Source organism: Oncorhynchus kisutch, linkage group LG21 (assembly GCF_002021735.2).
Source record: "Oncorhynchus kisutch isolate 150728-3 linkage group LG21, Okis_V2, whole genome shotgun sequence".
NCBI classification, from domain to species: Eukaryota; Metazoa; Chordata; class Actinopteri; order Salmoniformes; family Salmonidae; genus Oncorhynchus; species Oncorhynchus kisutch.
In genome coordinates this window covers 3486212-3501358 of record NC_034194.2, presented here as the reverse complement: position 1 = coordinate 3501358, position 15147 = coordinate 3486212, and the positions used below count along the sequence as shown (strand labels likewise).

The 15147-nt window shown below is 45.2% G+C and overlaps 1 protein-coding gene across 3 annotated transcripts in view; it reads right to left on the bottom strand.

Moving 5' to 3' along the window:
- Positions 1-363: 363 nt before the first annotated feature.
- LOC109866486 (serine/threonine-protein kinase MRCK beta-like) overlaps positions 364-15147 on the bottom strand; it is a 145945-nt gene continuing 131161 nt past the window's right edge. Inside the window, exons 34-38 of one of the 3 annotated variants that reach the window (XM_020455177.2) lie at positions 12487-12604; positions 7892-8009; positions 5916-6024; positions 4265-4335; positions 364-1988 (exon numbers count right to left, since the gene is read on the bottom strand). In XM_020455177.2, coding sequence (XP_020310766.1) covers positions 1884-1988; positions 4265-4335; positions 5916-6024; positions 7892-8009; positions 12487-12604 — 521 coding nt within the window. In that variant the 3' untranslated portion in view covers positions 364-1883. The remainder of the gene's footprint in view (positions 1989-4264; positions 4336-5915; positions 6025-7891; positions 8010-12486; positions 12605-15147) is intronic. The other 2 variants (XM_031800327.1, XM_020455178.2) reach the window with 2 other exon arrangements.

The following is a 15147-nucleotide window of genomic DNA, read 5'->3' as shown; positions in this document are numbered from 1 at the left end:
ATAGTGAAATAATCTGTCTGTAAACAATTATTGGAAACAATACTTGTGTCATGCACAAAGTAGATGTCCTAACAGACTTGCCAAAACTATAGTTTGTTAACAAGACGTTTGTGGAGTGGTTGAAAAACTAGTTTTAATGACTCCAACCTAAGTGTATGTAAACTTCTGACTTCAACTGTACTTCATGAAGTTTTCCCCCATTCATGTTTTTTTCAGTAATCATTTTCTAGACATTTTTCACAAATCACAATTAAAAAATAAAATAAATTCATGGCATTAAAGTTGTGTTTTGAGGTGATGAAAATGCATGAAATAATCCATATATAATACAGTATAGAAAAAACAGCACACACAGAGACAAGCAAAGCACAACCGATATTATTTTATTTTCTGTTCACATGTTTGTTGCTAACAATTCAATAATTACAAAGATTTCAACTGGTGATTTAAGAGGAAGAAGTAGTAGTGTTTCGAAGAGAAAAAAAAAGTCACATTTTCAGAGAGCTGAAAAGACCAGAAAAAAAGAAAAAAAAAGATCACTGACAAAAGTTTCCTGGGATTAAAACAAGTGCAAGTTTAATACAGTGTTTCTAAACCCCCCCCCCCTCACCGATGGCCTGCAAAGTTAAAGTCACTTCAGTAATTGATCTGAATGTGGTGCTGCAAGACAAAAAAAGAAAATGGCACTGAAGGCACACTAGTGATTAAACTGGATATGCCTGTACAGTATCTCACACTTGCTGTACAATGAAACGTCCCTCAATTGAGGACCACTATTCACATGCCTCCTTGTGGCGGTGCGGCGCTATGACTACACCTCTGCTTTTTTTTTATTTAACTAGGCTCATGATTGAACGGTTAAAATTGAAGGGCCTCGTCCAGGAGGTTCTCTCTCTATGGTGAGCGGCTCTTCACACACATACTTATATAAACATAGCAAACGACAGCAGCAGCTTGTGAGTTGTGGTCCTTTTCACTGTTCAGACTCCCACCATGTCTTAAGTCTCATGATTATGTGGCTATGGCGCATTGGTTTTGCCAACTATACTTTTATAGCAAAAGATCTAAGTTAAAAACAATGCACGTTATAAAGACTGGCGGGAGATGTGTAATTGCTGTAAAAGATGCCCACTGGTTTAGCTTAACAGTAAAACCCCTGCAGTCTGTTGAGTGGCAGCTCGTCCCCTGGGTAGGGACTGCTCTCAATTTAATGGCCAATAGTCCGGGAACAGCTCAATAAGGGTTACAACACCAGTACGACAGGGTCTGCTATGTGGGGGGGGTTTATGGTCCCTTTGAAGAAGGTTGCCCTTTCTTTCACTGTTCAGTTGTGTGTACCACATACTATATAGTTGCAAACAAAAAGTTATCCTTCACTCTTCTTTTTTCTCTAATCTTTGTTTAGAAACACAAACATATACCTATGATTAGAATAGTTCATGAATGCTTTTTCCCCCTGCGAGTGTCCTATCGTCATTGATCTTGGTTTTTAATTCAGTCATCGCATGCATCTATGTATCAATAACCTAAACTAAGTATGAATAACCCATAAAAACTCATAGGAAAATGGGTGTCTCCCCCAACAGGGAACTGGAGAAGTGTGTGTGTGTTGGGGAGAGATGTCAGCACAGGATTGCTAGTAGTGCTGTGGAGTGGACATGGTGGCACCCTCCCTTAAAGTGAAAAGGAAGAGAGGAAAGAAGACAAGTAGGAATGGGGGGGGGGGGGGGGGGGGGGGACCAAAACGTTCATCTAAAATCAGGGTGGGGGGCTGGGACAGTCTGTTCTTGGCACTTCTGCAGTGATACACAAGTTCTATGTTGAATGTAGGTTCGTCGAGTGATTAAGCACGTATTATGTGTGTGTGTAGGGTGGTGGGGTCCTCAGCCGTCCAGGGCGTGTTCCAGGCCATCCAGCGTTAGCTGGCTGCGGTGGAGAGAGTTGGGGCTGTTGGAGGGCGTGGAGTGCTTGGTGGAGTCCCAGTCCGGCTGAGGGAAGAGAGAGAGAGTGTTTATGGTAAAGATGGATTATAGAAGTTAAAGGGATAGTTCACCCAAATTACATATTGGTTTCTTTAGCCTGTAAGCAGTCTATGGACAAGGTATGACAGCAATCCATGCTTTGGTTTAGTTTCTCTGGCATTTGTGGCACAAATCCCATTCAAGTCATGTGACCGATTAGCTTTTTTCGTACATCACGTCTACAAGTGATTTTGTTGAGCTTTATTAACAATCAATTTGAGATACTTTCGGATTATTTGGACATAACGTGCGAAAAAGGCTAATATTGGTTTCATGACTTGAATGGGATTTGTGCTACAAATGCTAAAATGTTAGCATGTGAAAACAGTGAGTATGTTTACATGCACACTCATAATTCGATATTAAACTGATTATGGCAGTAGTTAGAGCAAGGAAATAATTTATGTAAACACCTACTCCACTTACACTATGTGGACACCCTTTCAAACTAGTGGATTTGGCTGTTTCAGCCACACCTGTTTCTGATAGGTGTATAAGATCCAGCACACAGCCATGCAATCTTCATAGACAAACATTGGCAGCAGAATGTCTCAGTGACTTTCAACATGGCACCTTTCCAACATGGGCTTCCAACTTTGTGGCAACAGTTTGGGGAAGACCCTTTCCTGTTTTCAGCAAGACAATGCCCCAGTGCACAAAGCCAGGTCCATACAGAAATGGTTTGGTGAGATCGGTGGCCTGCACAGCCCTGACCTCAACCCCATCAAACACCTTTGGGATGAATTGGAATGCCAACATCTAGTTCCAACATCTAGTGGAAAGCCTTCCCAGAAGAGTGGAGGCTGTTATAGCAGCAATGTCCCAACATCTAGTGGAAAGCCTTCCCAGAAGAGTGGAGGCTGTTATAGCAGCAATGTCCCAACATCTAGTGGAAAGTCTTCCCAGAAGAGTGGAGGCTGTTATAGCAGCAATGTTCCAACATCTAGTGGAAAGCCTTCCCAGAAGAGTGGAAGCTGTTATAGCAGCAATGTTCCAACATCTAGTGGAAAGCCTTCCCAGAAGAGTGGAGGCTGTTATAGCAGCAATGTCCCAACATCTAGTGGAAAGCCTTCCCAGAAGAGTGGAGGCTGTTATAGCAGCAATGTTCCAACATCTAGTGGAAAGCCTTCCCAGAAGAGTGGAGGCTGTTATAGCAGCAATGTTTCAACATCTAGTGGAAAGCCTTCTCAGAAGAGTGGAGGCTGTTATAGCAGCAATGTCCCAACATCTAGTGGAAAGCCTTCCCAGAAGAGTGGAGGCTGTTATAGCAGCAATGTTCCAGCATCTAGTGGAAAGCCTTCCCAGAAGAGTGGAAGCTGTTATAGCAGCAATGTTCCAACATCTAGTGGAAAGCCTTCCCAGAAGAGTGGAAGCTGTTATAGCAGCAATGTCCCTACATCTAGTGGAAAGCCTTCCCAGAAGAGTGGAGGCTGTTATAGCAGCAAAGGGGGGACCAACTCCATATTAATGCCTATGATTTTGGAATGAGATGTTGAACGAGTAAGCATACACTGATTAAAACAGCTGGTTTTCTGAGAAATCATTCTAATTGTCTAAAATGACAACTCCCGTACGGGATTGGGAGAGACACAGGTTGAAAGTCATGCGTCCTCCGATACACAACCCAACCTAGCCGCACTGCTTCTTAACACAGCGCGCATCCAACCCGGAAGCCAGCCACACCAATGTGTCAGAGGAAACACGTGCACCTGGCAACCTTGGTTAGCGCGCACTGCGCCCGGCCCGCCACAGGAGTTGCTGGTGTGCGATGAGACAAGGACATCCCTACCGACCAAGCCCTCCCTAACCCGGACGACGCTAGGCCAAATTGTGCGTCGCCCAACGGACCTCCCGGTCGCGTTGGGTACATGTACATACACATGTACATGTACATACTACCTCAATCAGCCTGCCTACCCAGGAAGATAGTTGAATTTAATGTAACAGAATGTGTTATCATACCCAGGAAGATAGTTGAATTTAATGTAACAGAATGTGTTATCATACCCAGGAAGATAGTTGAATTGAATGTAACAGAGTGTGTTATCATACCCAGGAAGATAGTTGAATTGAATGTAACAGAATGTGTTATCATACCCAGGAAGATAGTTGAATTTAATGTAACAGAGAATGTGCGATAGAGAGGGAGATGGACAGGGAAAAGAGAGGGGCATAGATTGAGTACATGTGTGAGTGATTTAATGTAGCAGTCAGTGTGTGTGTGCGAAGTCTGGGGTCTTTACCTCTCTCTCGAAGTCCCCGTCTGGGTTGGAGATGTTCCGCGACGATCCTGCTCCTCCAATGTCTGCACCTCCTTCATGACACACACACGCAGCCAGAGACACACACACACACACACACACACACGCAGCGAGACGCACGCACACACACACGCAGCGAGACGCACGCACACACGCAGCGAGACGCACGCACACACACACGCAGCGAGACGCAGGCACACACACACGCAGCGAGACGCACGCACACACACACGCAGCGAGACGCACGCAGCGAGACGCACGCACACACACACGCAGCGAGACGCACGCAGCGAGACGCACGCACACACACACGCAGCGAGACGCACGCACACACACACGCAGCGAGACGCACGCACACACACACGCAGCGAGACGCACGCACACACACACGCAGCGAGACGCACGCACACACACACGCAGCGAGACGCACGCACACACACACGCAGCGAGACGCACGCACACACACACGCAGCGAGACGCACGCACACACACACGCAGCGAGACGCACGCACACACACACGCAGCGAGACGCACGCACACACACGCAGCGAGACGCACGCAGCGAGACGCACGCACACACACACGCAGCGAGACGCACGCACACACACACGCAGCGAGACGCACGCACACACACACGCAGCGAGACGCACGCACACACACACGCAGCGAGACGCACGCACACACACACGCAGCGAGACGCACGCACACACACACGCAGCGAGACGCACGCACACACACACGCAGCGAGACGCACGCACACACACACGCAGCGAGACGCACGCACACACACGCAGCGAGACGCACGCAGCGAGACGCACGCGCACACACACGCAGCGAGACGCACGCACACACGCAGCGAGACGCACGCACACACAGCGAGACGCACACACACACAGCGAGACGCACACACGCAGCGAGACGCACAGACACACACACACAGCGAGACGCACACACGCAGCGAGACGCACACACACACACACGCAGCGAGACGCACACACACACACGCAGCGAGACGCACACACACACGCAGCGAGACGCACACACACGCAGCGAGACGCACACACACGCAGCGAGACGCACACACACACACGCAGCGAGACGCACACACACACACACAGCGAGACGCACACACACACACACACAGCGAGACGCACACACACACACACAGCGAGACGCACACACACACACAGCGAGACGCACACACACACACACAGCGAGACGCACACACACACACACAGCGAGACGCACACACACACACACAGCGAGACGCACACACACACACAGCGAGACGCACACACACACACAGCGAGACGCACACACACAGCGAGACGCACACACACAGCGAGACGCACACACACACACACACAGCCAGACGCACACACACAGCCAGACGCACACACACACAGCGAGACGCACACACACACACGAGACGCACAGCGAGACGCACACACACACACACAGCGAGACACACACACACAGCGAGACGCACACACACACACAGCGAGACACACACACAGCGAGACAGAGCATTAGCAGCAATGACAGAGAGAGAATGTATTTACTAGTGTGTGTGTTGAAATGTATGCATTATGTGTTCACATGTGGAAGGTGCGTGTGCTTGGGATCCTCTCACCAGAGGCCGTGCGGGTGATGTGGGTTTTGCTCCTCTGTTGCCGGGAGATACTGGATAGCGGTCGGGGCTTATCCTTGGCCAGGTCGTCCTGAGAAGAATGCATCACACTCTGTGCCGCAACGCAGTCGCCAACACACACAGAGACAAGACCGTAAGACAATGACAAATACAGCCATTGGTATAGAAGGACCTTAATATATGAGTCAACAGGTTTATGCTCATTAGGACAGACAACAGAAATCTTTTTTTTTACATTTTTAATTTGTGTTTCTTATTGGACAAGTCCCAGTTTGGACCTTCCCTGTTTCATTGACTTTAATTCCATTCCGCCTAATGAACACGACCCATGTACATGAGCAGACAATGTCAAGACATTTACATGGATGCTCACACATTAAACCAAATAAAATTGTTATGGTCACATGTCACATGTACCGAATTCAACAGGTGTAGACCATACCGTGAAATGCTTACTTACAACATGTACATGCAAACACACACGCACTTTGTGATAAATAAACTCCAAATGCACAGCACGTCCCTCGTTTGACTGAAACAAGTCACACGTGCCGTGGCATGTTTTCACAGAATTCTATGGGGGGGAAATAGCCATAGAGAAGTGTCTACTTCCCTTTTGGTGTTGGTGGCTGTCTACTAATGAAATTGACCTTGTTTCAAATCTCTCTCTCCATTGAAACCCTGTGGTAAGCTTTTCAAGTATGTTGCTGTTTTTAAGATGACAAATATGCAGAGATCACACAAAACACAACCACACTGCAGCCAGTACAGAAACACACACTCATATGACATCAGCCGAAATAAAACCACCCCAGCTTTCGAAAAACTCACTGCACTTAAGCAAATGGAGAAAAGAACAGCGAGAAGGGAAAGGAATGGGAAGAAGGAAGACGGGGTGAGAGAGGGTGGCAGGAACACTGGAAATAGGCCCGGTCCCAAGTCGACCCCTCGTACCAACTCCCTATTTACTTGTGGAGACGGTTAGATGGGTATGATCAATCATATTGCTTATCCCCTCAGATTCACACAAGTGCATAGGGATCTTTTCCTCAAATCTAGGCCATAAGGGTAGAAGTACAGCCAGTTGTATCATTTCCCTTTAATTAGGGACTGATTCAGACCTGGGACACCAGGTAAATCTGCCCAATTAAAAAAGAAAGTGAGTCAATCAATTAACAAGCAAAGAGAGAAAACGAGAACCAGCAGTACTCCAGGCTCGTATTTGACTACCAGTAACCCTGGCATGGGGTGTCGATATGTAATTGGAGGAGGCAGGAGGGGTGGGAAGCGTCAGGTTAGGCCTACCCCCTTCCTAGGGAGGAGGTGGAGGGAGAGGAGTAAAACTGGGGCAGGATGCAGTGCTGCAGCAAGTAGGTGGTGGTGGCAGGTTCTTTTTGCAGGTAGAGGTCGGCCTACACAAGACTCATGTGATAGACGTGCTCCAAGTTGCTGGGTGGGGAGATCAGGGTGTGGTGGCGGGAGGATGAGGGGGAGGGGGTGGTGCTCTCCCCTGCTGCTGGGCCGGGCGGGGGGTGAGAGAGAGGGGAAAAAAATGACAAACAGGACACAGAGAAAAAAAGAGAGAGGAAAGAGGGAGGGAGAACGTGAAAGAGGGTGTGGACTATAGGGTCATTCTCCAAAAGGAGGCGGGAAACATGGGCAGAGATGGTGGAAAGTAGGAGAAGGGTGACATCTAGAAGGTAGTATAGCAGTGCTATTCTGTGGAGTTAGGAGTGGGAGCTGCTGCTGTCAGAAAATGCCAGGAGACACAATTTTGGCTCCAACGGTGTCTTGTGATCGTTAGAATCCAGCTGTTATGGCTCCTGTTTTGTCACCCGCAATATCAGCAAGCTTATCAGGGGGTTGGGAGGCCATTTTTGTTCGTGGGTTATGAATACAGAATGAGGCAGACATTTTGGCTCAAGCTGTGTTGACAGATGGTCAGTTGAGGCCCTTACCAGAGGCAGATCCATGAGGACCTGCATGCCGTCGCCGGGGCCCATGTGTGCCACGTGGTTGAAGTTGATTGGGTTAGAGATCATCTTGGATCTCAGCTCAGGGTCCCTCAGCATCTCTCTGTCAACACAAGACAGGTGGTTAACAATGGTCAGTGTGTATTATTGTGAATAGTTGTGAGTGTAACAGAATGAGTGAGTGCACTGACGTACATTACCAGTCAAAAGTTTGGACACCTACAAATTCAAAGGTTTTTCTTTCTTTTTATATTTTCTACATTGTAGAATAATAGCGAAGACATCAAAACTATGAAATAACACATATGGAATCATGTAGCAACCAAAAAAGTGTTTATCAAGTCAAAAGTCATTCTTGAAGGAGTATCTGCATATGCTTTTCCACTAGCTTTTCCACTAGATGTTGGAACATCCCTGCAGGGACTTGCTTCCATTCAGCCACAAGACCATTAGTGAGGTCAGGCACTGCTGATGTGTGATTAGGCCTGGCTCGCAGTCTGCATTCCAATTCATCCCAAAGGTGTTCGATGGGATTGAGGTAAGGGCTCTGTACAGGCCAGTCAAGTTCTTCCTTACTGATCTCGACAAACCATTCCTGTATGGACATCGCTTTGTGCACGGGTGCATTGTCATGCTGAAACCGGAAAGGGCCTTCCCCAAAGTTGGAAGCACAAAATCAAAATCATTGTATGCTGTAGTGTTAAGATTTCCCTCCACTGGAACTAAGGGGCCCAAACCATGAAAAACAGCCCCAGACCAGTATTCCTCCTCCAGCAAACTTTACAGTTGCCACGAAGCATAGATGCAGGTAGCGTTCTCCTGGCATCAACCAAACACAGATTTGTTCGTAGGCCTGCTAGATGGTGAAGCGTGATTCATCACTCCAGAGAAAGTGTTTCCAGTGCTCCAATGGCGGCGAGTATTTACACCACTCCAGCCGACGCTGCACTGAGAATGGTGATCATCGGCTTGTGTGCGGCTGCTCGGCCATGGAAACCCATGTCATGAAGCTCCCGACGAACAGTTCTTGTGTTGAAGTTGCTTCCAGAGGCAGTTTGGAACTCAGTAGTGAGTGTCGCAAACGAGGACAGGTGATTTTCACATGCTACGGGCTTCAGCATTCCCATTCTGTGTGGCCTAATACCGCCCGGCTGAGCCGTTGTTGCTCCTAGACGTTTCCACTTCACAATAACAGCACTTACAGTTGACCAGGGCAGCTCTAGCAGGGCAGAAATTTAACGAACTGACTTGTTGGAAAGGTGGCATCCTATGACGGTGCCACGTTGAATGAGCTCTTCAGTACAGGCCATTATACTGCCAATGCTTGTCTACGGAGATTGAATGGTTGTGTGCTCGATTTTAAACACCCGTCAGCATGGGTGTTACTGAAATAGACAAATTTGAAGAGTTGTCCACATACTTTCGACCATGTAGTGTATTTTATACTAAGAATATAATAGAATATAACAGAATAAAATACAACAAATATTTTCCCCATACAACTTGTGTCACGGAACGTGGGGCCGTTGGAATATAAAAAAGTTATATTTTCAAACAGAGCTTAAGGCCCATGCTTCTTTATCTATTTAAATCTCTTTCCTGCTCTCACTTTGTTAGGGAGCAGGCGTAGGGGTCTTACCTTCATTCATCCTGATAGAAAATATTAGCAAAAGCATGTCTCATTCATATTTCACAACCTCCATAGCCTTTTGGACTTGCCTATATGTGATTGAGCTAAAATAATAGGCCTACACTTGATTTAGGCTACATTATTGCATGCTAAATGTTTCTGATTGGTGATAGATGAACACTTGATTTAGGCTACATTATTGCATGTTAAATGTTTCTGATCAGTGATAGATGAACACTTGACTTAGGCTACATTATTGCATGCTAAATGTTTCTAAATCCAATTACGATCTCGTATCATCGCTGCAACTTCCCAACGGGCTCGGGAGAGGCGAAGTTAGAGTCATGTGTCCTCCGAAACATGACCCGCCAAACCACGCTTCTTAACACCCGCCCGCTAAACTTGGAAGCCAGCTGCACCAATGTGGGGAAAGGGGGATACCTAGTCAGTTGTACAACTGAAATGTGTCTTCAGCATTTAACCCAACCCCTCTGAATCAGGTGCGGGCGGCTGCCATAATCGATGTAGGTTAACTGCCCAACTGCAGTATGTCAGAGGATACACTATTCAACTGACGACTAAAGTCAGCCTGCAGGAGCCCGTCCCGCCACAAGCAGTCACTAGAGCGCGATCAGTTAAGTAAAGCACCCCCCCCGCCAGGCCAAACCCTCCCCTAACTCAGACCCCTGGGCAATTGCGTGCCGCCCTATGGGACTCCCGGTCACGGCCATTTGTGACACAGTCTGGGATCAAACCCGGGTCTGTAGTGTCACCTCCAGTCCTGCGATGCAGTGCCTTAGACTGCTGCACCACTCGGGAGGCCACAAGCTAAATGCTTCTGATCAGTGACAGAATGAGCTATACCACCCTCCATTTATTTGCCCAGCCAAAAACCAATTAACCAAATAGCCTACACTGACAGATAGAGTGAAACAAAATCGCATTGATTTATTGTCAGTGAAGTCACAGGCTTTTGGTCGGGAGTAGGTCTAGGCTATTATGCAACTGCGAGTGAAGAGCAAAATAAGCTTTCAAAATGTTCTAATAAATGAGAAAACTAGACAAGATGATCTGCCCCTGAACAGGCAGTTAACTCATGTTCCTAGGCTGTCATTGAAAATAACAATTTGTTCTTAACTGACTTGCCTAGTTAAAAAAATTAAAATAAATGGGCAACACTCAACTTAGCACCCTTTTTCCTAGCCTGATTGCAGCCTAACCAATATCCAAACAGACATTCAGTGAAAAATCTATAAAAATCTCATATTTTAGTTATCAAGACGAGTCCCCAAGCAGGGCGATGACGCTGTCCCAATAAAACAAGCTACTGAAATGATCATCTAGTTGGCCACACTATTGCTTCCAATTTATTACAAGGATTGGATGACTTTAGGAATTTCAGAAAGCAACAATTTGATTAGCAACATTTTCATAATTCAGTGTTATTTATTCCCACAATAATTATTTTTGGATCTATCCAGTTGTGGGTAAGAAAACAGTGCATGCTTAGTGGTGGGCTATGAGAAGAGATGGGCGAAGTGACATGCCTGGCAAAGTTTAGAACTGGCAGGAGGAAGATTAATGGGTACCCCTTAGCAACCATCAAGAGTTTAAGAGCGTAGTGCGTGCCAATGTTACATACTAAGCCGCAGGCAGAACTTCACCGAAATGATTACTAGGTTGTTTGGCGGAAATAAAGGTTTCGGCTTTGATACCGGTATGTGACTAGTTTCAGGAAACTAGGCGTGTGTTGCGCATCACTACTTCACAGGAGAGCCATTTGAATGTAATTATTGTATTTTTTTAAATCAGAAATGCCTTCCGGAACATATCAACTTTCATGCCATCTGTAAATCCGAATAAAATTGTTAAATTACGAGCCAAGTCGGTTTAGTAAAAAGACAGGAACCTTCCCGCTAGCCATGATTGGCTGACATAATGGGTGGGCTGGACATGCCTAGAGAGGAGTTTGGATTGGTCTGCCATGTAGCACACTTCTGTCTATAATATGAGGTGGTCAGTATGTGTAGGTAATCCTTTCTAACACTGCTGTTTGAAAGATAACATGTAGTAGAACTGCAAAAGTGTAGCTCTCCACTTTCTGGAGGACCGAGTTTTGAAATCAGTGGATTAAGTATGATAGCTAAGGATATGGGGAAAATTCTGACGTTTGATTGCAAATATGCAGAAAGAGTAAAAAAAAAAAGAAGAGAACACAGAGAAGGCTGTTGTATAAAACACCTGTTTCCAGATTACATCTTCAAACTAAGGGCAACCGTGGCATCTGTGACAGAGGAAGAAGCGTCCATCCATGTATATGGGTAATATAGTCTAGCTAGCTAAATTTTTCAGATATTATATGTCGTGTCAGAAAGTCGTTTTCATTTCAAGTTAAAGCGTACTGTTAGCTAGCTAACTAACGTTACCTGGCTGGCTTGCTAGCTAACATTATGTGTATGACCTGTGTAGTAATTTTATTAATCTCAGAGCTAGTTATAGCCATTTTCTCAAAAGTTAGGTTACAAGTTTATCAACTTCCAAAGCAGAATTACTTTCCCATTGTTCCTCAATTGTAGTGTCTGATATACAGAGTCTCTACTTTTATCCAATGTAAAAAAAGTCAATTTCAAATTTTGCTACATAAGACTGAATCGAGCAGGTCGGTCACATGTAAAGAAAAGGCGGAAAAAAGTTGGCGTTGTGATGGTTTCCAGAAAAACATCTTAGTATGAAAGGTATAATAATGATGAGTGAATGTTACCACCTCTGATGCTGGTGTCTGGTCGAGCAGTAGCGCTCTCGACTACAAAAAAACCTCCTGGCGACTGTGGTTCAAGCCCAGACTCCACCTCCCTCGTCTATGCCCCTACTTTCTGTCTCCCCTCTCTACTTTACTGCTTCACAGTCCAAAAGGCAATTCAAGTATAAAAGGATTGGAAAAAAAGGATACCTCCTCTGCTGAAGTCTCTCCTCCTCGGGGACCTTGAAGAGGAATTTCCTCTTGCTGCGTGTCCTCATCATCAGCTTCTTACTGTTGTCAGACGTCTCCGGGATGGCCAGGTCACCTTCTGGAGGATAGAGACTATATTGAGAATCTGTACTAAGAGCGAAATGCTCCTGAGGATTCGTTAATGACTTTATTGTGTATAGGTGTAGTTGTGCCTGAGGAGGTAGTAGTGAGTTAAGGCATTGAGGGGTCAGTAGTTAGTAAGTATATTACAGGTAGACTCAGCGATATGATGTATATGCAGAAAGAAAAATAGCATAGGGGGTAAATTTCCTCAACAACTAAGAGCGTTGAAGCGCGAGGCTCAACTTCTCCTCCTGGCTTCCACATTGTAGCAGTGTGAAGCCAACCCGCGCACATGGGTAGATACTGTGTGTGACTGTGTGAGAGTGAAGTCATGCATCTCTCTCATCTCAATATCTGCGGGGCTGCTCACGGCAACGTCATTTCATTGAGTCTACCTTTAAGGTGTATTTGGGGATACTGTATACAGTGCCTTCAGAAAGTATTCATACCCCTTGACTTACTACACAAATTCAAAATGGATTAAATGAAAAAAATGTCTCTCACCAATCTGCAAACAATACCCCAAAATTAGTGATTTAAATTTATTTTTAAATGTTAGCAAATGCATTGAAAATGAAATCTCATTTACATAAGTATCTCCAACCCCTGAGTCAATACTTTGTAGAAGCACCTTTGGCAGTGATTACAGCTGTGAGTCATTCTGGGTAAGTCGCTTAAGAGCTTTTCACACCTGGATTGTGAAACATTTTCAAAATTCTTCACGCTCCGTCAAATTGGTTGTTGATCATTGCTAAACAAACATTTTCAGATCTTGCCATTGATTTTCAAGTAGATTTTTAAGTCAAAACTAACTCGGCCACTCAGGAACATTTACTGTATTTTTGGTAGGCAACTCCAGTGTAGATATTTCCTTGTGTTTTAGGTTATTGTCCTGGTGAAAGGTGAATAAATCTCCCAGTGTCTGGTGGAAAGCAGAATGAAAAAGGTTTGACTCTAGGATTTTGCCTGTGCTTAGCTCCAATCCCTTTATTTCTTATCCTGAAAAACTCCCCAGTCTAACAATTACAAGCATACCCATAACATGAAGCATCCACCACTATGCTTGGTACTCAGTAATGTGTTGTATTGGATTTGCCCCCAACATAACACTCTGTATTCAGGACAAAAAGCCAATTGCTCCATTCTTTGCAGTTTTACTTTATAGCAATGGAATGAAACACACAACCAATGCCTCAAGTGTCATGCTGTACGTGAACCACACACCTGAATCGTTGTGTGGTCCTGTCCAGAAACAACCCCCTAACCCCTAGACACTTGTGGAGATCTGACAGATTTGCACAGGTGTAAGCAACGCCGCCACATTTTCACTGAGCCTACCAGAGGGCACATGTCACATGTCACCATCCATCAATCCAGCTCAGATCTCCACAAGTGTCTAGACTCAGGGCAGTAGGTGCTAGGGATTGTTTCTGGACAGGCCATGGGTATTATGGTAACTCAGTCAGTCAGTCTAGCACAGTCAACAAAATGTTAATAGCTGTCAGACTTGCTTCCTCTCTCTCCTTGGAATAATCTAAATTGCATTTCCTTGATTAGTCACCTCACTCCTCGTCTCCTTAAAACCCATTAGATGAGAAGGTCAGAGGTCACTCAATGTAATTAACCAGTTAAGCATTAGGGGGGGCTATTAACATTTTGGGATGAAAAACGTTCCCGTTTTAAACCAGATATTTTGCCACGAAAAGATGCTCGACTATGCATATAATTGACAGCGTTGGAAAGAAAACACTGACGTTTCCAAAACTGCAAAGATTGTCTGTGAGTGCAACAGAACTGATGTTACAGGCGAAACCCAGATAAAAATCCAACCAGGAAGTGCCGCATTTTTTGAAACCGCCTCATGCCAATGATTCCTTATATGGCTGTGAATGAGCTTACGTTTTCCACGTATTCCCCAAGGTGTCTACAGCATTGTGACGTCTTTTTTTTACGCATTTCCATTGAAGAACAGCCGTAAGGGAGCATATTTAGCAAGTGGTCACATCTTGCGTAAAATACTGAGGTAGCCATTTTTCCAATCGCTTCTTATGAGAAACCAATTGCCTCAACGGATATATTATTGAATATATATGTTAAAAACACCTTGAGGATGGATCCTAAACAACGTTTGCCGTGTTTCTGTCGATATTATGTAGCTAATTTAGAAAAAAATGTTGGCGTTGTAGTGGTAGCATTTTCCGGTCGATTTCTCAGCCAAGCATGATGAACAAACGGGAGCTATTTCGCCTACAAAAATAATATTTTGGGAAAAAAGGAATATTTGCTATCTAACTGGGAGTCTCCTGAGTGAAAGCATCCAAAGTTCTTCAAAGGTAAATGATATAATTTGGTTGCTTTTCTTATTTTGGTGAAAATGTTGCCTGCTGCCAGCAGAGCCTAGCATAGCATTATGCCATGATAAACTTACACAAATGCTTGTCTAGCGTTGGCTGTAACGCATATTTTGAAAATCTGAGACGACAGTGTTGTTAACAAAAGGCTAAGCTTGTGTTTGAATATATTTCATTCATTTCATTT